At 37.1% G+C, this 27,732-nt stretch overlaps 1 protein-coding gene across 1 annotated transcript in view; it reads left to right on the plus strand.

Annotated features, from left to right (window-relative positions):
* atms (RNA polymerase II-associated factor 1-like protein antimeros) overlaps positions 1–27,732 on the plus strand; it is a 249,647-nt gene that overhangs the window by 160,791 nt on the left and 61,124 nt on the right. The window contains exon 10 of the mRNA XM_090398808.1: positions 18,505–18,630. Within this exon, the coding sequence (XP_090254934.1) occupies positions 18,505–18,630 (126 nt within the window). The remainder of the gene's footprint in view (positions 1–18,504; positions 18,631–27,732) is intronic.

The raw sequence follows: 27,732 nt of genomic DNA on the forward strand, positions 1-27,732 counted from the left end.
TGAATGAATTAACGGATAATAAAAATGATGAGACAGATGCAATGAGTGAGATCACATGGTTGTGCGGAGCGATATATAGGGCAAATTGGCAGCTGGAGCGTTGGCAAAAATGATTACTGAGCATACCAACTAATAAACGGCAAAAGTATGATAAGAAAAATAAGAGAATGATAGTGAGTGTAAACAAACTGAAAGAGTGAGTGTTGCACGGAGATTCTTTAGTAAGAGGTGTGATAGATGAGAGTTTGACAAAATCGTACCAACCTGGTGCGAACATTAAGGATGTAAGCGAGTCAATTAGAATGTAAAAACAGAGGGTGAAAGAATCGATAGTAGTAGCAGGAACGAATGATTTGAAAGGAGACAAAATGGCTATGAGAGAGGATTTGAAGTTAGGATGGCGAGTCTGTTGCCTCGGTATGACAGTGAAGAGTGTAGAAGGAGGGCCAAAATTGCTAATGACTTTATGCACGGATTATGCAGGAGAAGTGGTGTGGAATTTGTGGATATGTGGAGTGAGTTCGATGGGCGAAAGGATTTATATAAAATGGATGGTTTATGTTTGAATGGATTTGGTGTACAGAGACTTGAAAAGGTGTTGTCGATTGTAATGGAAGTGAATGTGCAGAATCAGGGAAACTAGAGTTATTAAGGGGGGATGGAGTAGATATGCAGACTTTAGGGAGACAGTTGAGTGTGTGAATGTATGTAATATGCCCAAGTGAGTAGGAAAGACCACGAATCAGAATGGGATAGTTAGTATAAGGCATCAAAATAGGGATGGGACAAATCGGCTTCTGCAATTCATGTATACTAATGCCATAAGTATTAGGAACAAGAAGGAAGAATTTTTGGCCTTGGTTGGCACTTCCAGACCACAGGTTATTGGCATTAGTGAAACATGGCTGACAGAAGATGATATAGCTAGTGGGATTGAATGTGAAGGGTATGGTGTGTTCAGGAGTGATGGGAAGAATAAAATGGGGGGAGGAGTGTTATTGATGATAGCTGATAAGCTGCAGCCAAGGAGAATAGAGGTGGAACTGCAGGATAGAGAAAAGAGCATGTTTGAGGCTATTTGGTGTGAGATTGAGACTAACAGAACAAAAAATACAGTTGGGTGCTGCTATAGACCAGTTGTTGGAATAGATGGTGGAGATAGTATGAATAAGCAAATAGAAGAAATGAGTGGATGGAGGATAATTATTATGGGAGATTTCAACTATGGTAACATTGATTGGAAGGAGGAGAGGACATATGGGAGGTAGGAATTGGATTTTATGCGGTTATTAAGGGATAATTATCTGCGACTGCATGTAATGGAAAATACTAGGGGTCAGAGAGTACTTGACCTAGTAATTACATCTGAGAATTTGGCTGTAACGAATATGACCACGTTGTCACCATTTGGTGAGAATGATCATAGGGTCTTGACTTGTGAGGTGGCTAAAGGTGTGGAATTTACAATTAAGACAGGGTGCATGTGGAATTATCAGGCTGGTAAGTATGACAAGCTTAGGAGTTTGGTTGGTTCAGTGCCATGGCATGTAAAACTGGAAGGGCTGGATGTTGATAGTGCATGGGAGGCGGTTAAGAAGTGCTTGCAGGAGGCAATGGCTGACTGTATACCTAGAGTCTGAATAATAAATCAAGTAGGGGTTAAATGGATGAATAACACCATTAAGCTTGAGCTGCAAAAAAAGAAACAACTGTGGAGGGAATTTAAGGAGAAAGGTGACCGTCAGGCACATGAACAATATAAAGCGCAGGCCAGAAGGGTAACGAGTTTGGTAAGAAAAGCAAAAAAGGATTATGAAAGAACATTGGCCATGCAGGCTAAAGAGAATCCCAAACAGTTTTTTCAATATGTTGCAAGTAAAAGGAAAAATGCTGATGGTAGAATGATCTTAAAAAATGCTGAGGGTAGGGAGGTAACCGAATCAGTCGATATCGTGGAATTACTGAGCGAGCACTTTGCAAGAGTATATCATCCAGGTGGTGACATTGCAGGAATGAATGAACCAATAGCTTATACAGGAATTGTGGTGAATGAAGTGGAGGTGAATAGTCTATAACAAAACCTCAATGTCAATACATCTGTGGGATTGGAATGGTATACCAGCTTGTGTCGTACGTGAAGCGGATAAAGAATTGTCAGTGCCTTGACCATTTTGTTTAATTTGAGTCTCAGGTCAGGGTTAGTTCCGAGGGGTGTGGAAAAAGGGAAAAAAATAGTTACACTGCATAAAGGAGGTTCCAAGACTGCTGTTGTAAATTCCCGACCAATCAGCATATCAGGAATCATTGTCAAGGTCTTGGAGAAAATAGTTGGATAGATCAAAATGGGATACTGTATGGGAGACAGCATGGTTTTGTGAAGGGTAGATCATGCTTCAGTAACTTTCTCACGTTTTATAACACAGTGATGGCTGAACTGGATTAGGGTAATGGGTTTACAGTGATTCTATTGGACCTTGCTAAAGCCTTTGACAGGATACCACGTGGAATTTTAATCAGTAAACTGCAGCATATGGGAATGGATATAGGGTTGGTGAGATGGGTAGGAGGGTGGTTGATGGAGAGATATCAGAGAGTGGTGGTTTATTCAAGAGTCGGTCCAAAAGATGGCCTGTGACTAGTGGTATGCCGCAGGGTTCTGTTCCTGCACTACTACTGTTCAATTTGCTCATTAACGATATAGGAAAGGATCTGAGAGGAAATGTTCATTTGTTTGCTGATGATTCAAAGTTGGGTAGAGCAATAGTGAGTGCACAGAATGTCAAAATTTTGCAGGATGATTTGGATAGTTTGGAGGACTGGGCTAAGAAGAATGGATGTCAATTTAATGTGGCAAAGTTTACGGTTATGCATTTTGGAGTGAAAAGATTAGCAGCAGTATAGCACATTGGTGGAACCGTACTTCAAGAGATTGACGAGGCCAGGGATTTGGGAGTGTTGGTGGATAGGGAGTTGAAGTTTAGCAGGCACATCGCAAAAGTGGCTAAATCAGCTCATCAAATCACTTGGTTTCTGAAAAATACTTTAACAAGACAGAGACAAACAGGTTACTGTTCCTCCCTATCGAGCCTTGATAAGACCTCATCTAGACTACTGCACCCAGATATGGGTGCTAGGGTTTCTTCTTGGTGGGAGGAGGAGAAGATCTAGAGACGAGTGACCAAGATGATAGCAGGTCTATGGAATGAACCTTATGAGAACAGGTTGAAGATTTGTGGGTTGCAGAAATTGGTTGATAGGCGGAAAAGGGGTGATGTGATTGAGACATTCAAATTACTGAAGGGTTTTTATAAGATTAATTCAGAAGATATTTTTGAGAATAGGACCGGTGGTGGGAGGACTAGGGACGATACATGGAAGCTGGGCAAGATTGTGGTTAGCAAGGGTGTTAGAGCTAGGTTTTTTACTTGGAGAGTGGTGAATGAGTGGAATAAGCTACCAGAGTCTGTTGTGGGTGCCATGACTGTGAATGAGTTCAAGGCGAGGTATGATAGATACTGTGTGATTGTCGAATAGTTGTTCTTGACATGATGTTAGGGCCTCCCTCGATGAGTCTGTCGACTCCTTGAAGTTGCCCATAATAATAATAACTACCTGAGAGAACATGTAATGGAATATACTAGGGTTCGAGAGTGCTCTATCTATTAATTGCATCTGAGAATTGACTATAATGAATATATCCATGTTGCCACCAATTGGTGAAAGTGATAATAAGGTCTTGACCCGGGAGGTGGCTAAATGCGTGGAATTTTCAATTAAGACAGGTTACATGTGGAATTACTGGTCCGGTAAGTATGATAAGCTTAGGAGATTGCTTGGATCAGTGCCATGGCATGTAAAACTGCAAGGGCTGGATGTTGATAGTGCATGGGAAGTAGTAAACAACAAGCGTTTGAGGGAGGTAATGACTGTCTGCATACCTAGAGTCCTAAGAGTTATAACACTATTAAGCTTAAGCTGCAAAAAAAGAAACAATTGTGATCGGAATTTAAATAGAAAGGTGACCTGCAGCCACACCAACAGTACAAAACACAAGCCAGAAGGGGGTAACTAGTATGGTAAGAAAAACAAAAGCAGATTATGAAAGGAAATCAGCAATGCATGCTAAAGAGAATCCCAAACAGTTCTTTCGATATGCTGCAAGTAAAAGAAAAAAATATACTTCAGAATGATTTTAAGGAATGGCCATGGTAGGGAGGTAGCTGAATCAGTTGAAATAGTTGAATTATTAATGGAACACTTTGCAAGAATATATCATCCAGGTGGTGATGTTGCAGGAATGAAGGACCCAAAGACTTATATTGAAATTGAGGTGAATAATATATTACAGAACCTTAATGTGAATACATCTGTGGGATTGGATGGTATACCAGCTCGAGTCTTACGTGAAGCAGCAAAGGAATTGTCAGTTCCCTTTACCATATTATTTAATTTAAGTCTCATCTCTTGATTAGTCCCGAGGGGTGGAAAGAGGGGAAAATAGTTCCATTGCATAAAGGAGGCTCCAAGACTGCTGTTGCAAATTACCGACTGATCAGCATATCAGAAGTCATTGTCAAGGTTTTGGAGAAATTAGTCAAGAGCAAAATACAGGAATGGATAGATGGAAATGGGATACTGTATGGAGGGGTGAGGGGGCAGCATGGTTTTGTGAAGGGTAGATCATGCCTCAGTAACTTGCTCACATTTTATAATACAGTGACGGTTGAACTGGATAAGGGTAATGGGTTTACATTGATACTGCTGAACTTTGCTAAGGCCTTTGACAGGATACCACATGGAATTCTAATCAGTAAACTGCAACACATGGTGATGGATATAGGGTTGGCGAGATGGACTGGAGGGTGGTTGATGGAGAAATATCAGAGAGTAGTTTATTCAGGAGTAGAGTCCAAAAGATGGCCTGTGACTAGTGATGTGCCTCAGGGTTCTGTTCTTGGTTCTGTTAATGATATAGGAAAGGATCTGAGAGGAAACTGTTCATTTATTTGCCAATGATGCAAAATTAGATAGAGCAATAGTGAATATACATGATGTCAAAATTTTGCAGAATGATTTGGATAGATTGGCAGACTGGGCTAAGTGGAATGGATGTCAGTTTAAAATAGCGCATAGACAAAACTGCATCCACCCAGCTCGCTACCTAGCCACTACGTCTTTGTGTGTAGGAAAACTTCTACCCGCTCATCATAATGCTTGAAACCGGTGGCAATGCGCACCTCGACCAGGGCAACAGTAAAACTCCGACCACAGAGAGAGAGAAAAACATAAGAAATTTTTAGGTGGGTTTCCAGCCCTTTTATATCAACCCTATTGGCACCCTTCTGCAATACTTAATTTTCACCCGATTCGCTTTTTTAATCCCGGTGTCTCACCTGTGTACTTTGACCTTGTGTTACTAGTTGGTTATATACAATTCATAAACTTTCTATCATTGCTAACAGACAAGATATATATCATTTTCACTGTTAATATACAGTCTAGTAGGAACTTCACACATGAATACTCTCAAAAATTGTACCAATCACATTATCCCAAAGCTCTAAAGGCCATTTACAATTATACCAAAATGCAATCATTTCTCTTTTTTGTGCTTAAGCTTGTTAAACTGAATGAAACATTCCTTAGTGAATTGTATTCATTCACAATTTAACAAAGGTTTCCCCTCCCTTTTAAAAGTTTTTCTTTGTGTTCCCCCTTACAATCTATGGGGCGGGGGGGGGGGTTGTTTTGCAAAGAAAAATCTGAATTTCAAATTGTCATTAGGCTGGACTATGTTTTCTGAATTCTTTCCTTCTGTTTCTTCCCTTACATCATGCCGTAAGCTCCTCTGATTGTAGGAGAAACATACATCATTGTGGTTGTCTCCCCCTTTATGTGACATGAACTGATTATGACCTGGCTTTCTGCAGGTTCTCCTAGTCCCTTTTATGATGCGAACATAGTCAATTCCCAGCATTTTAGGCTGAACCTCATCCAAATTCTTGTTTGTGTCACTATAATCATCTGACAAGCTTGCCTTCCAACGATTTATTACTTTCTGGACGATCTCTCTCTCTCTCCTGATAAGGAGGCTTCTTCTGAACTCAAATGATTGCATGATGAGTTATTTTTAGATCTCTCAGCCTGTTCTTCGTTACCCTTTCGTTTAGGTTCAACGTCGAATGAATTCTTGTCTTCATTGAAATAGTGTAATCTATGATTCTCCTTGGTGATTCTCTTCCTTCCAAGAAGGCATACCTCCATCCTTGCGTAATCACATGAGAATTTATGTCTTATTAGGAAATCATTTCCGAGAATCAACTTCATGTGTGGGAGAGAAATTCTTGGCAGAATCAAAAACTCATGCCAAACACGCAGATTGAATTCCGGCAAATACACCTTTAAGTTCACTGACTTGGTCGCGTGAATTGTGGAGGCTGCGATTCCTGATAGTCTCACAGACTTCCTGAGATATGAAACCTCCCTTCTTACAGGGTTCCAATATTCTGAAATAATCTTCCGAAATGATGGAGGTTTCGGAACCTGTGTCTATCAAAGCCTTAGAATAGTTCCCACAGACTCTTCCCTCTATAATCATTCCAGAAGACTTCCCCTGATGTCTTCAACCTCTGTTCCAAGTTCTGTTCGCATATACATGGGATCTAGACTCTTCATTGTAATTCTTGTTGGAGCCTCCTACTGCTATAACAATTGTCGGCAAGGTGCCCAATCTTGTCACAATCGAAGCATCTGGGCTGCTCTCTTCTATCAGTCTGTTCACTGGCCCTTCTCGAATTTAAGGGACTTCTGCAACATCTTGGGAGGTCACTGCTGCCAGTTTCTGCATGACTGAGTCCAGCCGATCAAGCAGGGGTTTTTGTAACCTCTCAACTTCTTCGCGAATCAACTCTGTAGTTCTTTTAATCGTGGTATACAGGATGGTTCCGGGGCCCTCATGGATACTTCTCCCAGTTGTTTCATTACCTCATCTAATCATTCCATAACAGGTTGTTGGAGATGTTCTACTTCCTGCCTAATAATAGATCGAACTTCACTTAAGTCACGAATGGTTTAAGTCAATCTATTGATTGTCTCAACATTGTTTCCTTCACTCTCTTTTCCATTCTTGGATTTATCCTTCCTCTCCCTACATTCCTTTTCTGGTGTTTGGTATTTAATTGAGCTATGTTCTTCCTCAATGATGTTAATAGAACACACGCTATTTACAGATAAAAATATTAGCTGTGGTGGCGGTTGTGGGCAGTAAATGGCGTTGATGTAGGTGATTGGTAGTAGAGGTTTGGTGTAGTAGTGGAGACGGAGAGTTGTACAGTAGGTGTCCTCCTGCGATGAGCCTTTGGACTCCTTGGAGGTGTCAGAATAATAATAATAAGGCCGGTAGCAGTTGCAGGACAGATGTCCCCACGCATCTGCTCCTTTTTTTTCACAGCATTGTAACACTCTTCCAGATTGGATATTCTTCTGCTGAATGCTGTCTCTCTCAACTCTTGTCTCACCCCCAGTCTGAATTGCTGGAAGACAGCCCAGTCCAAATGGGGTCTTTCTTCATTCGAGACGTTCAGGGTGCTTGCCACAGTCAGTAATCTATTTTATAATTCGGACACACTTTCCCGGTCTTTTTGAGCACATCTCTGGAGCTTCCACAAGTTAGTCCCCAAACTTCTCAATTTAGAGAATTGTGAAATTAGGACCTCCTTGAATTTTGAATAATCTAGGGTCTCTTTTAGAACTGGGGATGAGTAGAGGAAGTTCTTAGCCTTCCCCACCAGCTTACTGCATAGCAGCACAAGTAGCTCAAAGTTCTGTCTGTCCTCCAGCTTTTCCTAGCTCCTCAGCATACCAAAAAAATGCTATGATATCATCTGTCTCCTCCCCTGAGAATTGTGGGAATACCTGTTGTGGATTTACACACCTAAAAAACTCTGAGTCGTTCGTTCCTGAACTATTAGTAGGAGTGGACATGCTTGTATTTGAGTTTGCAATGTAATATAATATGTTTCTAAATACCCAAAATTCACCTTTTCTCTTCAAATTGCCTGTTCAGAATCCGAAACCTACTCACTGTGATTTGTCTAAAATTTCGATTTAATTCTACAATTCACATCCTGTCTACTGCACCATTTGTTGTAACTTGTTTTTACATTATAATGTTCTCTTATATTTGCCTTTACCTTCCGTCTTGCTTCCCTTAACCCTATATTATATTTAGATATGGCACTGCATACAATCCCCTTATTAATAGTTTAAGATATAGAGCTCTATGTGCACTCTTGCTGTTTAAGTAGTCAAGTAAGTGACTGACCTATCTTAAAGGGAACTGTATCTGTGAGGAGCCAGTTCCTTTGCTAGAGATGTCTGGAGTTATCTCCTTGTTAAGGTTCAGGGAAAATTTATTTGTTTTGCTGTGCCACCCTGAACCCCTAAATTGGAAATACCTTTCAGCCAAGGAGTGAACTCTCAGACTTGTACATAGTTACTTTGTCATACCTAAAATACCCCACTTTGAAATGATAATACCTTCTAATTCAATTCTAATGCTCGTCGTGACCCTCCTTTATAAAGTCTACTCCCTATATATCTCCCGCTTCGGTCCGAATCTTTTATGAGTGGTGCATCAGATTCTTAAATTCAGGCAACCAAATGAATAAGAGCAAAAGGTTTATTTAACATATTGATAATTTTACACAACAGAGAATTTTCAATCATTACTAAACTACTAAATTACAAAGTAAAAGAAATCAACATATATTGGACACTAATCAATGCTTCGGAACAATCTTGTTCAAATTCCGGCAGCTCTCTTTCTCAGTTCTCTAACCAACAATACATTTAAAGTATTAGTAAAACAATTAGGATTAGGTAATGCTATAACACCTTAGACATAATTAACAGTCATCACATATACTAGACAAAGCCCTTGGCTTGAAATGTTCAACTTTGGTTATATATCACAGTCTTGCCTTAATCTTAATTAGAGTTCTAACCTTTTTTGAATGTCCTTGATTCTTAAATTACAAAATTCTCTCTTTCATACAAAACTTAATCAAAGGCTTGTACCTTACCGAACATGAAGATTCATCAGGCTTATCTCTTCGTCTCTTGGTTCCTTTTCTCAGCACATTGTCTTCCTTGTATGTTGTGGGTGGGAATTTCATCAGCTTAGGTTGGTCCACTTGGAATTACACATCAATCAGCCATGCCTAGAGATTTCTTGGTGTGTAGATGAAACTACATCCATCCAGCTCGCTACCTAGCTGCTACTTCCCCGTGTGTAGCCCGCTGCATACGAAAACTTCTACCTGCTCATCATAATGCTTGAAACTGGTGGCGACACACACCTCGACCAGGGCACCAGTAGAACTCCAGCCACAAAGAGAGAGAAAAACATAAGAACTTTTCGGTGGGTTTCCAGCCCTTTTATATCAAACCTATCGGCACCCCTTCTGCAATGCTTAATTTTCACTCGATTTGCTATTTTCTTGTACTCATGGGTACAAGAAAATATCCTTTCCGTAGCGTCTTCCAAGAAGACTTCGGTGCGCCATGTGCTTTACGCGTATGTGACCGCTTCAGGCATCTCACTAATCCCGGTGTCTCGCCCGTGTACTTTGACCTCGTGTTACTAGTTGGTTATATACAATTCACAAACTTTCTATCATTGCTAACAGACAAGATATATATCATTTTCACTGTTAATATACAGTCTAGTAGGAACTTCACACGTGAATACTCTCAAAAATTGTACCAATCATGTTATCCTAAAACTCTACAGGCCATTTACAATTATACCAAAATACAAGCATTTCTCTTTTTTGTGCTTAAGCTTGTTAAACTATGAATGAAACATTCCTTAGTGAATTGTATTCATTCACAATTTAACACTATGACTGGGAATGAGTTCAAAGCAAAGTATTGATAGATACTGTGCGAATGCTGAATGGTTCTTGACATGATGTTTAGCTCCTCCCTTGATGAGTCTAAGGACTCCTTGGAGTTTCCCATAATAATAATAATGCTCAGAAATAAAATATACTGAATAACTAGAGACTATCACCTTGTTCTCCTGATCCAATCACTCTTGGAAAACAGACGCTTTTTTTGTGGATTCGGGGGTAGGAAGAGCTGCTGGCATCCCCCAAAAAAGAGCCTCCCCCAAGGAATTGTATTATCACCATTACTTTTCAACATTTACGTCAATGATCTCCCCATCTTCCCAGGAACTAGAAATTTTATTTGTGCTGATGACCTTACCATGGCTGCTCAATCAAAAAATTTCAAGTCCATTGAAACTACTCTATCATTTGCCTTAAATAGTCGAACCACATATTAACCACACATTATATCGAACCATGAATCAATTAAAACCAAACTCCTTGAAAACCCAGACTGGCCTTTTCCACCTTAATAATAAGGAAGCCAACGGGAAGCTACAGATTTCTTGGGAAAGCTCTAATGTAGAACATTCCTGGAATCCAGTCTACCTTGGTGTGACTCTCGATTGCACTGTTTCGTATAAAATACACACACAGAAAAAACAAAGGCAAAAGTTTATGCAAGAAACATGCTAAGAAAGCATACTTCCTCCAAATGGGGTACAGACCCTAGCACACTGGGATCTTCTACCTTGGCTCTTTGCTATTCTTCTACTGAATATACTTGTCCTGTATGGTCCAGATCCTGCCTTGCTGAAAAACTTGACCCAGCATTGAATGAAAGCTGCCACTTAATTACAGAATGCCTGAAACCAACACCACTAAGAGACCTGTATACTTTGGCTGGTATTGCACCCCCTTCAATTTGAAGATCTGGATTCTCAGCTGATGAAAGAAACAGACAAATGAATGATGAGCACCACCCACCACCCGCTATTTCGCAGACTACAGTGCCCCAAATACTAAGATCCTGACTTAGCTTCCTGGCAAGCCATTGTTGAAGTTGAACCACCTAAAATCCCTCCAGAGACAAGACTTCAACAATGGCTTGCACTATACCCTGAGAATAATACTGGTATTCCAACAACCGAACATCTTCCATGTGGTGCCCACTTGGAACTGGAATACTTGGTAAGGCCTCAACAGACTGTGAACGATAGGATGCTGCAAACAAAACTCATCAAATGGTGCTACCCTCACTGGACTGGATAATTGTGTGGGACAACCCAATCCATGAAACACACCTTCTTTCTTGTCCCCTTCTTCAATCACCTTGCACAAAAGAGGATTTTATATCCTGTACAGAGAGCAGTTAAATGTGCAAGATTTTGGAGGAACGTCTGACCATATTTATTGTATATAACTTATGTATAGTTTCTTTTTCTTTCGTATTTTACTTATTATTCCCTATATAATTTACTTACTAAATTTAACCAGTTTTCATTTGTAATGTATCCTAATTTGTTGTAAAAGCTGGCCTGGTTGGCCGAGTGGTTAGCGCACCGCTCTCCAGCCAAAAGGCTGCGGGTTCGAATCCTGCCATGGGCATCGATGTTTGTGATTGTCTGTGAAAATAGTGGTGGTGGTCGGTGGTAGATGCCTGGTGTAGATGAAGGTAGTTGCGGTTAGTGGAGACGGAGAGTTGTAGAGCAGGTGCCCTCCCTCGATGAGTCTTTGGACTCCCTGGAGGTGTTATGTAATAATAATAATAATAATGTTGTACTAATTACTATTACTGTATACTTGTGTTTGGATACGAAATAAATCCTAGCCTATCTCGAGGATCATATGGTATGGTGGGGTCAAAAAAAAAATAACAATATAGGCACCTTTTCTTTCAAGACAGGTTTCATAGCACATACGAAGATTCTCTGTCATCTTGGAGAATAAGAGTTAGGACATTTGCTGGACATGTCATGTAATTTTATCCTTTAGTTCATCAAGGTTTGAAGATGGGTCGTGGTGGAATACCCATTCTTTCAGTATACCCCATCAAGCGATGTGAGATTATGCGAACATGAAGGGTATACTGGAATTCTGTAAACCTCAAAATGAGCCTCCCGGGGAAGTGTTCTGACAGATAGGTTCTAGAACCACATGACGTGTGACAGGTTGCTCCATTCTGTTGGAGTACTTGTTCATGAAATCGAATGTTTTTTGTTTTGCAAATCCTGGGCTGAACGGAACCAACACATTCTTGATATAACATTCGCTATTCAAGGTCACGGTTCACCAACTTCTTCAAAGAAGTAGGGCCCAATTATGCCATGGCCAGAAACTGCACACCATGTGGTGACCTTCTCACTGTGAAGAAGTTTCTCTTGAAAAAATTCACATTTCGAGAAACTAAGAAACCTGTAGGTTCATCTGTTTACATGACTGCTTAGATGGAAATGTGCTTAGTCCGAAAACCAAACAATATGGAGGGAGGATGGATCTTCATAGACATTGGCCAGCATGCGTGCACATTATTCCCGCTGTGCAGCATAATCCATTGCTGTTTAACACTGACAAACCTGAATGACATCAGCACCCAGCTCCTTAAGGATTCTCTGTAGTGACTATGTTTTGGAGACTGTAACACTTGCTCCAGCACATGCCTGTGATTCTCATTTGTAGTCTCCCCGAATGTCCTTTGCATTGCAGCAGAACACTCTTGGTACGTCGAGACTTCTCGATTATGGCAGTGATGATGCTGTTGCTTGGGGCAAGCTTACGGAAACGACGAACAAACTGCTCACAAATGTCGCAGGCCTAGACCATTTGGTTCAAGATCAACACCATTGCCAGTTAAATGTAATAGAGTAGACTTGTGCTCTTCTATTAACGTGCATGTAGTCAAACGGCATATCTCATATCATGTGTACTGAAGGGAGTACCGAAGTTCAGTACTGTTTTTTTGCACCATACAGCATTACTTTTTGTCCATTTCTGAATAGTCCGTGCGGTTAGCCTAGTGGCTGTGTGCTTCGCAATCATATGACTGGGGAAGGAGTGTCCCAGGTTCGATTCCCGTTGAAGATGTGAGGAATTTGAGGATCTTCCTCAGCCATAGCCAAATTAGCCGGTCTTGGGTGCAGGCAGTAGGGTTTTTCTGCCAATTTATCTGGCGTTTTTCATCCCGCAAGCGGGCAAACTGGCCCCGTGAACACACACGGATCTACAGCCATAAATACTTAACCCCCCCATGAGGGGGCTCAACTTGCCCCAATAGGGATGGTGGAGAAAAAAGGGAGGAAACTCCATACGAATAAATAAATAAAATTTCTGAATATGGATCTAACCAGTTTAGCCCTTTGTGCCATGTCGTTATCTTACCCTATTTCTACCCCTCTGGGACTTCTCTTGTATTCAGACACATTAACTAATCAAGTCTAGAGCATTGTGATTTCTTTTTCATTCCATTATTCCAAAAACAGAGAGATGTTATCAAAGGTATGCATTAAAAAGAAAATTTTCTCTCTATTATGTAGACAATTCTATAAGATAGAATTGTCTGTTCTACATTTGAGAATGATATAAATTTAACTGTTAAGAAGTTGAGTGCAGTATACTTTGATAAAACTATGTGCAGGAAAAAGATTACATGAAAGGAAAAGCATAGACATGCTCAGAAGAAAAAAAATAGCCTTTGGATATTTTGTCATTAGCTTAGAAATTAACCATTCACCATGGCATACATAAACACACACACACAGACCTCATTTTTGAATTCAGTCTAGGTATAAGGAGCATTTATAAAGACTCATCTGAAAATCACCAGTCTTTTTTTTTTTTTTTTGCAAAAAACAAACACCGAAGAACACAGACAATTGACAGATATGAATATGCTCACCTCATTATGCAGAACATGTAGGGACCACAGGAGATTTGGTGGGAATTTACTATACTTGGTTATAATGGTGTTTGCTATAGTGAGAGCAACTTGCTAGTGACCATTGTAATAGTAAATGATAACTGTTTCTATATGTGATCAGGAGTTGAAAAATGAAACTGGTTACTAAGTTGTAAAACACAGAAGACCATGTGATGGAAGTTGATTTAACAAGTTACATGCACATGCCAGGTTGTATGTAACACATTGCGCATCACGTAGAAATCATATTTACTTTTCATATTCTTACTGATCAGACGTTCTTGGTTTTACAAATTCATATTCAGATAGTCATCAGTATTGTTGGGCTGTTGTTTCACATTTTTGTATAATTTTTGTGTAAAATGTTTGTCTTTGAACTCAGTAATATACTTTGATAGAAAACTGTTTACAAAAGTATTGGGCTAAAAAAAGGGAGCCAAAAGGCTTCACTTCGGCAATGCAAAATTATTCAAATTAAGTGGATATTGAATCCAACATTATTTCAAAGCCAAATAGAGAAACTACAAGAGTTTCGTGCCAAATGTAGAAACTATAAAAGTTTCGGCGGATCCAACAAGTTGACAGGGGAAACTCGTAGTAAAGGTGGAGTAAGCTCTGATCACTATCCTTAGTATTTCCCATAATGTTAAACACATCTCCTAGCGGACATATTAGTGCAGCCTAAAAATTTGAAAATAAGACTTAGTCAACGAAACTGATCAGATCACGTGGTACGAGTCGTGCTCCAATGTTAGTAACTCACTCTCAGCCTCAGTCTCAGTGCTTCAATTTATCAGCAGAGCATGGCGCGTACAGACGTATATGTGTATGTATTACAGTGTATGCTTACGGCCTATTCGCATATCACGTAATTTTCAAATTATGTAAAGCATTGCCCTTCATAACCATGCCTCAAAAAAAGAGTAATAAACAAAAACTTATTAATTTGGATACTAAAATTGACATTATTAAAAGGTTTGATAATGGAGAAAGCAAAACAAGTTGATTCACCAAAGCTCTAGGCTTTGGTGAATCAACTATACGAGCCATTTTAAATAAAGCGACTGAGTACTGCGAACAAGGCAAAGTGACATCTGCATATTTGAGTATGCAGTGCACTAGAAATAGAAGCCCATTAATGATCAAAATGGAAGATTTACTATTTCTTTGGCTAGAAGATTGTAATCAGAAGCGTATTCCCATCGACAGCAATAATCTTAGGCTCAAGGCTTTAAGCCCTTTTTCTACACTTAAATAAAACAAATATCAAGATGTGATTGCAATATTTTCTGCAAGCAAAGGCTGAAAATTTCAAATCTCGATCTGGAATGAAAAATGTAAAATTAACAGGCGAAGCAGCAAGTGCTGATAAAGATGTTGCAGCCAGATATCCAGCTGAATTAAAGAAAATAATCAAAGAAATTGGGTACGACGATCGTCAAATATTCAATGTAGGCGAAACTAGCCTGTTTTGGAAGAAAATGCCAATAAAAACATTTTTAACAAGAAAAGAATGAACCACACCTGGTTATAAAACATCCAAAGATCGCTTAACACTTTTACATGGAGGTAATGCTGAAGGTGATTTCAAATTAAAGCCAATGCTAATTTATCGAACAATGAACCCAAGGGCTTTTAAAGACTGTAACAAACAATCCCTTCCAGTAATATAGGAATCAAATAAAAAGGCATGGCTTACCAAACAGTTGTTTGAAGAATGGTTCACTTCACATTTTTGTCCCACAGTTGAAAAATACTGCAATGAAAATAATTTAGCTTTCAAAGTTCTTTTAGTATTGGATAATGCCCCTGAACATCCCACCTCACTTAATGATTTAAATAGTAATGTGTGGGTCGTATTTTTACCACCGAATGCGACATCTTTGATACAGCCTATGGACCAAGGGGTCATTTCTGCATTCAAGGCTTACTATATTAGAAGAACTTTCGCCCAGGCAATTCAACTGGAGCTACAACTGGAGATGATCCAATCACTCTAGAGGAATTTTGGAAAAAATACGATATTAAACAAGCAGTTATAAACATTCACGAGTCTTGGGAAGAAGTGACAGCCAACTGTATGAGAGCAGTCTGGAAGAATCTTTTGCCTGAATCTGCAAATGATTTTCGTAGTTCTATTAATCCCTTCAACAAAGTTATCAATAATATTGTTTTGATTGGAAGTGCTCTTGGCTTTGAGAATGTCGATTCAGAAAATATTCGGGAATTGTTGGAATCACATTCGAAAGACCTAAGTAACGAAGATCTTCTTGGAATCGAACATCAGCAGGCATACGAAGAGGAAGAAGAACTGAAAGATGTATCTAAAGAAATCACTATCAAAGAACTTGAAGAATTGTTTAGGACAATTGAGAAGGCAAAAGAACTTATACTAGAGATAGATCCAAATGTAGAGAGAAGCATGAACGTTAGTCACAGTTTAAATAAAGAAATTGATTGTTATCGCAAAATCATGGAGGAGAAAAAAAAAAGCTACTACTGTTCAATTTATGTTAGATAAGTTTTTTTATAAAAAATAAATATTTAGATAAATTTTTATGTAATAAATATTTAGATAAATTTTTATGTAATAAATATGTATAAATAAAATATATAAATACATGTCACCTTAAAAAATAAATGATGTATAAATTTTTATATTTTTCAGGATTCATTATGATTATTCCCATTAATTCTTAACATTGAATAATGCTGTTTCGATATATATGCAGTGTCCATCGAGGATTAATTAACTGCATATATCAAGGAATATCCGTATATATTTCCCCCTCCTTGATATGATGTGCTATCCAAAAGTTCGGGGAATTTGAATAGCACCTGCACAAACCAGTTATGGTACAGCTTTCTGCCGCTACAAGGGGGTTAGCAGTACCTTTAGTGAATCAGTATGCTAACAGCTAGCATGCTGAGAAGTTGCATTTTGTAATGTCGTCTTTTAGTTGTTTGGCAGTTTTCTTCTCCAACTGAAATGGCTGTTTTTAAGGAGAAAAGAATCTGCATTAAATTTTGCATCAACTTCAAAAAAAAAATAAAAGAAAAGAAAAGAAACTCACCAAATGTTTAAGGAAGCATTTGGTGATAATACTATCAGGCAAAGCAGAACTTTTTTGTGGTATAAATGCTTAAAAGGATAGATGAGGGTCTGTCAACACAATGAGCATGCTGGATGATCATTAGCAAGCACAACACTGGAAAATATTGCAAAAGTGCATCAGGACAACTTTACAGATCATAGATGAACCATCCATGCTATTTGTGAGATAGTAGGACTGTTGTATGGGACCTCTTTGATGTACTTTGTCAGATGTTTTGAACATGTGAGATATTGCTGCAAAATTTGTACTGAGACTGCTTTGAGACTGAGCTCAAAGATCAAACCAGAGATGATTACAGCTTCATCTCCAAGGTCATAATAACTGATGATGAATCATAGATTCATCATCAGTTATGACCTTAGACAAAGCAGTTGTCGCAGTGGAAGTCGAAGAATTCATTGTGGCTGAAAAAAAAGCACATCATGTTCTCAGCAATTTCAAGTCAATGTTGATTGTCTTTTTTAACACCCAAGGCATTTTCCATGAGCAATTCCTCCCACCAATCAAACTGTCACTGGCAAGTGGCAGGAACGACCCCGCCACTAAATGATTTACTCTGAAAATTATATAGAATGAATACAATGTTATCACATAGGAATGGAGGTGGATGCATAGCAGTTAGAAATAAGATAGATTAAGTTAGACATAAAGTGGTATGTAAGTTAGAATAAGTTAGGTTAGAATGACAACAGTGATCATATGCTTGGCAAACTATAGAAGAAACCAAAAGGTGCAAGTTCGACTGGCCAAATCCATGGCTAGTTGATTCATCCTGATTCATCCATTAGCAATGTATGAAAATCTGGCAATAATCTTAATAATATAGGTCTGTTAAATTCACAATAAGTAGTGTCAAGTATGGCTAATAGTCATACAGTGGTAAATGCATTGAACTGTGAACACCTTGGTTTATGTACCAATAAATTATTAGGAACTGAATGCCTTTAGGTTCTTAATGTGGGATGATAGCTAAACACCTATTACCCAGTACCCAATGTAGTGTCTATAATGATGACTAGTCATTGCAATAGTAATCCTACTCATAGTTCTCCACCATGATGATGTACCTGCCCAGCAACTATTCTCCTTATTTTACTAACCTTTCTCCCTACAACTTTTTCCTGTTCCCAAGATGAAATCCTGACTGACAGTCCATTGTTTTGACATGATTGAGGAGATCCAGGCAGAATATTGCAGGAGGTACTCAATACAACCACACTTGAGGATGCATGGAATCATGGAAAACACTGGGATCTCCATATACATGCCGGTGGGGGAGGGGATAATTCGAAGGAGACTGTGGAAACCAGGAGTTTGGCCAGGTAATTTTTTATGGTCACATTCTCTTGAACTTTTGGGTAGCACCCTGTATCTCAACCATTCTCCCCTGAAAAAGAATGAAAACTACTTTCTACTGCGTGAAGCAATATTTTCATTTATACTACTAAAATTAGTTTTAAAGTTGCACATCTTTATTTATGTGTCTGCTTATCTTGTAAGTGTTTCTGTAAAAATACATTAAAGAATAAATGATTTTTGATTACATGTAATTTAATATTTTTCATTTACCATTCAATAGATACGAATATAAAATGGCTCGAGAGTACAATTGGAATGTAAAGAACAAAGCTTCTAAAGGTTATGAAGAGAATTATTTTTTTATCTTTCGCAATGGTGCAGTTTACTATAATGAACTGGAAACCCGGTGAGATAAAATTTTTAACATACTTAAATAACTCATTTATATGTTTGTCTTTTTTGATTTCTTAGTATGCAATAAAATGTATAGTTGTAATTTGTAAATAAAATGGCAATGAAATTTAGACAGGCTACTTCTCATGGTTTGCCCTTCCTCTGTGGGGCATGTTAATGGTGGACGAACCTCCCATTGATGGTACTGGCCTTTTTTTATTCTCTCCCTTTCAATTTGCTTTTTTCCCCATGGTTTTTGCTCTACTTTTCTAGTCTTTTTTACTATCTTCTAGACCTCCTTCACTGATCTAATGCCCTGCTGCTGTGTTTACCATGCATTGTGACCCATGGCAGTTGAGAAAGGAAAATCCTGGTAGGCTTTCATTACTTTGACTTCTGCTTCTCTAAGACAGGTTGTCCTAGATGGCCCAGCCAGGATACATTGGCTATTAATGGGCTTGCCGAAGGGTTACTGGTGTTGTAGTAAGTTTCCTATCTCATGATACAGGGACTGGACCTAAGGCATGCTCTGGTGCTGGTATAGCATCCAGGGTAACCCCGGTGTTCCATTTCCAAGCACATTTATTTCTTGTCAGTTAGTGGATGTCCATAGTAGATGAGATCTGGTGCCAAACAGAAAAGCTTTAGAGCATGAATTCTCCATCCTGAGATTTTACAAAGAGGTCTCATGACATCCCAACCAAAGTCTGATACTGTAGATACATCACTTGATAAGAGAATTAAGAAACAAAAGACATGTGACACTGCTATAAATGTACGAGTATTTCTCATCATCCATGGAACAGATGAAAAGGGCAATAGGGAAAATGTTGCCCTTCTTTATTCAGAAAGATGTACAATATCTGCTATTTAGCGATATCAGATTATCTTACATTATTTTATAGTGGCAGCTGATTTTGATTAAATAAATAAAAAGGAAAGGATAACCTTGGTTTTATTATTTATCATATATGTGAAAATTTTCTAATTGTATAGCAAAGATGCATTATTTCTTGTAATTAGAAATGTTTATATAAGAAATCTTTGTATATTTATGGTCCGCTACAAACTGTTTAATTGAGATATATTGTAAAAAGGACTTGCCTCAAATTTAATTTATTATTTCTGTAACATAACCTTGGGAGAAGAAAATATTGAATTTTCTGATGGCATTTCAAGTCATTACACAGTTGTAGTCTTGTTTTACAACAAGCAAATATCATTTCACTGCCATATTGCTGAAATGCAACATGGTGCTAACTATAGGCATTAGTGCACTTGCACAAAGTTTGTACTTCTAAAGAGGAGGTTGTGTAAAATTCAAATGCAGTAGGAATTTTTTTCTTAACATTGCATAGACTTTTACAGTGGTCACAAATATTGTACAAAAAAGGATAGTGTAATTTAACACTGATTGTGGATTGTTGTTATTAGGAATTTTGTATATAAGGTTTATATTAACTGTAGTTATAATAATTTTTGTGATATGAAAAACCATACAAGTATATATTGAAACGTTAGGAATGTTAAGCTGTGTATTTCAAGGACAATGCCTTAGAAAGCTGTCCATCATTTTAAATGGCTCCAATTTCAAAGACAGCTTAGAAACTTTGTTTGTAAAATGTAAAGTGCCTCCAATTGTTCGAGTTTACCCTAATGCATGTCTCAAGGGCAGTGCAACAACAGGCAGCGAACAACTAAGGATCTCCCGCATGTAGTGAATAAGATTGTTTTTGTGTGTTCTGGAGGAAACAGAAGTAATCAACAACTCTGAAGGTCACATCCCCCTTTGCACAGGAATGTTAGGGGTTCTCAGTCCTTAATCCAGGATCCGCAAGGGGAAGTATAAGAAAGGAACAAGAAAAGATTCAAGGGACTTCTTATCGAGGTATCCAGAGGCAGAAGATCCAGTATGTAGTAGGTGGAGGCAGTATGCTGGTCTGCAGAGGCAAGAAGCGAGGAAGGAAGCAGGTATGCAGAAACGCAGTCTCCTCTCATAGTGTCATGGAATCCAGCATCGCGGGTCTGTTGGACGTCCGAAGAGAAGTAGGGAAATGTCTAAGGAGAAGTCGAACTGTAACCTGCATCAAGTTCTTGGAATTCTTCACGATGTGACGGCACTAATGGAAAAAAGCCTGCACAAATGTTAAGGCCCAGAACGAAAAGGCAGTATAGGTGAGATATGCTCCAATCCCCGAAAATCTTCCAAGATGCGACAGAGCTAAAGAAAAGTATGCCTGCATGAATTTTCAGACCTAAGATGGAGAAGCAACCAGTTTTGGTAGTGTGCTCCAGGCCCCGAATACCCTTCAAGATGCGATGGCGCTAAAGAAAAAAGAAGCCGCATGAATGGTGAAGCCCAGAACGGAAAAGAAGTCAGTGGAACCAAATAAGAGATGAAAGAGCCAGTTCAGATATATGTGTCAAGAGAAGAACTGTGTATGTTTAACATTTCGGAAGATTGACTGATATTTGGCAGGACAATTCCAAGGTTAATGTGTGGTTATGTGTTCCGGACTAAGAGGTTAAAGAAGTTTTGGTGTTAATTAAGATATGGTAAACTTGTTGCTTGAAGTATATATATATTCGGCGGGACATTTATAAAATTAAATTATGATTGTTCCGGACCAAGAGGCTAAAGAATGGTTGAGATAATTTAGATATGAGAAATTTGTTGATTGAAATATATATATATTGAATCAAAAAATTAGTTTTAGGATGAGAACATAGATTCTTGTATGATAGTATTGCTGCATGTTTATTATGTATGTACAGTTACAATGTATGAGATATTATAATTCTTAGCAGCAGAATGAATGAGATTATAGATTGGTGTATGATAGTATTGCTGTCTAATTTACTGTTTGTATAATGCATGAGACTATAATTCTTAGCTTTTAATTTTCTGAAGAGTCAATTCATTTATGAAACTACTATTGCATCCTAGTTTAATGAATATGTTTGTTATGTTAAAGAATGTGTATTCACTGATCCTTATTCCAATGCACTGTTTCTAAATAAAAATGTGAACCTGTGTGCAAAGTTAAATAAGAGTAGCCACGACTGTCAATAACGCTTGAGATAGATCTAAAGAGATACTGCAGGTAATCCTAATTATATTTAATACCCATAAAGGGGAATCTTGGTGGCGCAGTCGTAACATCAAATAAATCTTAAATGGAAAATTAAGAGTAAATTGGAAATTAGATAACCTGTAGTAACTTAGGTAAAAGTATAAAGAGTAAAGTTAGAATAGAGTATAGAGTAATAAACCAAGATAAAGTAGATAGAGATAAGAATAAGTAAAGTAAATACAGCAGGTAAAATAAAGTAAAGGAGGATAAAGTAAATAGAAGGTAGAGCATAAAAATAGGGCATGAAATAAATAAAAGTAGTAGCGTAAAATATATAATAGGAACAAGAGACTTCATTTTACAGTTAAATTGGTAAAAGAGAATAATAGAACAGGTGTGGCATTGAAAAGGGAAACTAACAATTATCAAATTAACAAACAAATTAACAAATGAATTTCTTTTAAATGAAGTTTAGTCGTGGAAGAGATAAATGATACATAGTTTCTCCTGAAACAACAGATAGTTCCTTTTGGTACATTATGCAACAAATGTATTCTTGTTAAGAGCTGTAAATAAACCTGAAAGAGATGAATTATTTTTGTGTTTCAAGGATAAGGAAGGACAAGCATAAGAATCTTGAAAAGGCCTTCATCCAGCAGGATTGACAATGGCTGATGATATATATATATATATATATATATATATATATATATATATATATATTTCAGGTGTGTAGTGCACACCTACGTACTTGAGTTTAAAACTCCATGATTTCTATGTTATTTATAGGATTTCAACCAGATATGATATATATATATCAGGGACGTATATTCCAGGTGTGTGGTGCACACCCATGGCATAGCAATATCACTGATATTATATTTTTACATTTATTTCAGTTAAAGACTTGACTAATTGTTTCCTGCCTTCCTGATTCCTAAAATTAAAAAGAGTATGCTAATGCTTCACGAAGAGAACACTTTTCGATGCATAAACATTGCATCACATTTGCGTTAATAGCCCGGGTGTGTGGTCACAAATGCAGAACCTTTGAACAGATGTACAGATGGTGCAGCGAGTCAGATTCTTAGCATTCCAGTGATTTTAAACCACCCAGAAGGTGATGCAGGGGTGTGTGCTGAGACAATTTCACCCAGAAATCAGTGGGTGTGATTGGTTATTATGTCAACCAATCCAGTTGAACGTTGTCATTTGTCACGAGTTGCTGTTTTTGTTTTCTGAGTTTTGTCTGTTTTGTGTGCATGAAGTGTGAATTGATGTGTTTAGGACACCAATACAGAAAAATTTATATATATAATTTTCTATAAATAATTTATAACTTTTTTGTCCATTTTTACAATGGGAAACTGTGTTGACGATCTACTGAATGTCCTGTTTTCTGCCAGAGCTTTTGTGGATTGTGTGATTATAGTCAAAGAAGGTTGGAACTTGTGTATAAATAAGTAAAACGAGTTATTTCAGCCTATTTTTGGTTCAGTCCCGCAAAATAATAATTTCACAATTTGATTCTTTAAAGATACTTGTGACATTAGGATTATAAAATATATACATGTTTACACAAGAATATTATTTAATTTGCCAAATATTTCAGTCTGAATATTACAGACCATCTCCTGCTCTAGCCAACTTTTATTTGGAACACCTAGAAGAAGTCCTGTTCTCATCTATATTCCCTCAACCATCCTTTTGGGTTAGATATATAGATGACATCTTTGCTGTATGGCCTCATAACAGAGACTCCTTATCTTTCTTTTTAAACAGTATCAATTCCTTACATCCTCGTATAAAGTTTATCATGGAGATTGAAAAAGACAACGAGTTATCGTTTTTAGATGTCCTCCTCATCTGTTCGCCTTCAGGCATTCTTACAACAACAGTTTACAGAAAACCAACTTTCACAGGTCATTATATTCTCAAAGAATCTGCCCATCATCCTTGTCAAAAAACAGGAATCATAAAATGTTTAATCTGATGAGCCAAAACTAATTGTTCAACTTCTCATTTATTACAGAAAGAACTTTCGACTATCAAACATCACATGAAACTAAATGGCTTCTCCAAAAAGAGTACTCAACATCTTTTCGATTCTTACAATCCAACACAAAACAGCAAAGATTCAATACGTCGAGTTCCAATTCCTTACATTTCCAGGATTTCAGAATCAATTTCAAGAATTCTGAAGAAATATGATTTAACAGCCACTTATATACCTATTAACAAATTATCCACCCATTTTCTTTCTTCTAAAGATAAACGCTCAACCATGTCTCTACCTGGTGTGTATCAAGTTCCATGTAACTGTAATCTTTCCTACTTTGGACAAACTGGACGCTCTATAGAAAAAAGAATTCAAGAGCATCAATCATCCATTCAACACAACAAACCCGAGAAATCTGGATTAGCTCAGCACGGAATAGAAACAAGCCACAACATCCTTTGGTCCAAGACTCTCCTCCTACACAGATGTCACTATATTGAACATTTATTTAAAGAAAGTGTGGAGGCCTTACTTCATCGTCCTAACTTGAATTGTAATGACTATATCTGTATCAAAAATTTGGGAAAGTTTAATCAGGATAACACATTATTATTATTATTATTTTAGTCTAATGTTATTTAAGATTATTACATGCATTTCTGAATTAATATCTTTAATTTAATCATGACTCTGATAAAAAAAATGTTTACTCTTTTAATACTTAACGATATGACATCATGCGGCTTGTTCTATTTGTGAATGATCAATTATTCTTATTCCACCTTGTTTTTTTAAAACTATTCCTATGTAGCCACTGAAGATGGTCTGTGATATTCAGACTGAAATATTTGGCAAATTAAATAATATTCTTGTGTAAACATGTATATATTTTATAATAATTTCACAAGTTATTACTTTTTCCAATTTCTGTGTATATTATATGGCTGTATTGAAAAATCATATCAAAATTCAAATTATCGATGTCTCACTCTAGCATTTGCCAATGATAATCTGATCTCACCATGAAGCGGGAAGCATAGCTATTGTTCATTTGACCTTTATGCTTTCCATATGTAAAATCACATTAATCGATATATTAAAGTTTTCCAAGTTCTCATACAATTAATTGCATTGGACCAATTAAGATGTGTGCTGATGCATTATGCATTCTTAAAATTTTCATACATCAGTATGTATGTCATACACTATCAGTTGGTAGTGTATAAAGTACATCCCACCCCAAGAGGAATATGTATGTCTTTTGTGTTTGTGTACACACACAGAAACAAACAAACACATACTCTGTATATAGAGTACTTTTGGGTGTACTTTATACACCAGCAGACAGCTTAAGAGTCAGTTTTGCCAGCAAGCAAGACACAGAAAAAAAAAAAAAAAAAAAACCTTGACACACACACACACACACAAAAAAAAAATTCAAGCAATTGCTCTAATTGACTAGTGAACTTTAAACAAAAGTAAATGTCTTAATATTTTGAAATTTTTTATTCTAACCTCTTCTGCTGAATATCATAGTATCACTGGTTTTCCAGATTATCGACTAGTTTCTCCTTTTTATAATAGATTCATATCTGGGGTATTGTTATAAAAATAGGTTAACTTAAAGCACTTAAGAGATTGGGTGAGAAACAAAATCAATTTAAATTAATATCTTTATTTACAAACAAATATTAGTGTAAAATATGGTATTGCATGGGTGTAATAGTATGCATGTATAAAATGTTAGTTTTGTAAGTACTATATCCAGATATGCATTTAACTAAACATATTCTGAACAGAAAAGGACCCACAAAGTTTACATCAAACATAAAAACATCAAAGATTTTTTTCCTGTTTTTTTTTTTTTTTTAAAGATCTCAGGAATACACAAAAGCAGTCAATTCCAAATTTAATAAATACTCGTTTTTCTTCTTTTCAGTGGTATCATTGATATCTAATTAGGTAACCTCACACCTGAGTGAGAGACAAAGTAAATTGAAATATTGTTGACTCACATTAATATCTTTCAAATTTCTTTGAAAACAAAAAAGTAATTTGTGCAGAACACTTCTTCAATAAGAACATATTTTTTCTTTCATGTCTTCTTTAACATATACTAACATATTGGATGTTGTGAGTGCAAGCAGTATGAATGAATTCAAGAATAAGTATGATAGCTGGTGCATGTAGTATGTGGCCTCCCTCAATGAGTCACTGACTCCCTGGTGGCCTCTCTTAATAATAATATATTATTTTGTTTTTTGTTTCCTTGGAGCACAAAGATCATTTTGAAGTTCCCTTTCTTTCTTCTGAAAACTTCTTCCTTATCCTTGAGCACCATAAAAAGATTCATCTCTTGTGTTCAAAATGTTGCCACTCAATCTAATACAAACCATCTGTTATTTCAGGAAAAATTATATAATCCTTCTTAGCAATTTTATCTAACTTAACTTCCTTTGAAAGAATGTCACCTGTTTTGGAAACTGTTTACATCTTAACAGTCTTCTAGATCTTTTTGACTTGATCTGTTTCTTTTCATTATATTTCTCCTCTCAATTGCAAACTTTTAGAAAATGTTCTGTTCTAATCAACAGCCATTTTTTTTCCTCTTTCACTATATCGAACTTCCTATTCAGAACTACAAACTTTGCACAAGCAACACTACTGCCTTGTCATGGAAAATAATATGGTAGTGAAACAAAAGCAGAATCATCACGTGAAAAAGGCTGTGGTATTTTAATGGCATGATAACTTAGAAGGTTAAATATTTTCTTCTCCTGTGTGGTTTTCAAGTTACAGGATTAAAACAAAATTTGAGGTGAGATATTTTCACATGTTTGATACCAATAAATATTGTAATTAAAAAGTTTGCAACAGGCCATAGAAAGATTTCATTAAAGAAATTATTAATTAGAAGTAATAAAGCATTAAACATTTAGTGATATATTTACATATATAATAACACTGAAACTTATCCTTTCCTTTTTATTCATTATTATTATTTTTTCTAAAAATTAAAGATGCCAAGAAATTATATTGGTTTAATTCTTCATCCAAGTATAAGCAAACAAAGTTTGCATGTGAAGTATTTTCATGACTGGGCTACTTGCATATAGAGGCTGATGACTTTACATCAGATTGCCTTAGTATCCTATAATGCAAAGCATACACCCTTTCGGGTGTGTATAATGTAAGTACTATAACATGCCCAGACTAGTTTCAACCTTTATTGAGGTATGTTAAAGTGCAGGGATACTTCCAAAAACTCTGAGTGAACTACAAGATCACTCTAAATTTCACTGAGTGACCCCAAAGGATCACTACTAAACTCATCACTCATGACCTGAATTGCTCCAGGAAGAGAGGCTCGGTGGTGGCTCTACCAAATGACAGGCAAAAATCAACTATTGGCAGAACCTCTCTACTCCCCAGAAAGCAGGTTACCATCAGTGGGAGCCAGACCCAGAAGGGATACCAAGGTTTAAGTAATGCAGAATTCATATATTTCCCATATACAAGTGACGGAAAGATGAATCACCTTTTTATTAAAACACTCTGGATCAGCGATAGATGTTAAAACTTTTTCCACTTAGTTAAACTATAAATTAATATGCCAAGAAATTATATTCCTGGTTTAATCCTTTATCCAAGTATAAGCAAACAAAGGTTGCACATGAAGTATCTTCACGACTGGGCTACTTGTATATGGAGGTTAATGACTTCACATCGTTTGCCTTAGTATCCCATAATGCAAAGCATGTGCCTTTTTGGATGTGTATAAATCTATGCTTTATACACATCTGAACATGAGTCTCCTATCCTGCAGCAATTCACTCAGGAGTGATGAGTTTAGTAGTGATCCTTTAGGGTCACTCAGTAAGATTTAGAGTGATCTCGTAGTTCACTCAGAGTCTTTAGAAGTATCCCTGCACTTTAACATACTGCAATAAAGGTTGAAACTGGTCTGGGTGTGGCCCTTCCCATGTTAAGGCATAGCATTATTTTCTAAATTGGCTGTTTTGCTAAACATTTAAAAAAAAAA

The sequence above is a fragment of the Typopeltis vanoorti genome, chromosome 10 (genome assembly GCF_054136105.1).
Source record: "Typopeltis vanoorti isolate ZY-2024b chromosome 10, IOZ_Tvanoo_1.0, whole genome shotgun sequence".
In the NCBI taxonomy this organism is placed as follows: Eukaryota; Metazoa; Arthropoda; class Arachnida; order Uropygi; family Thelyphonidae; genus Typopeltis; species Typopeltis vanoorti.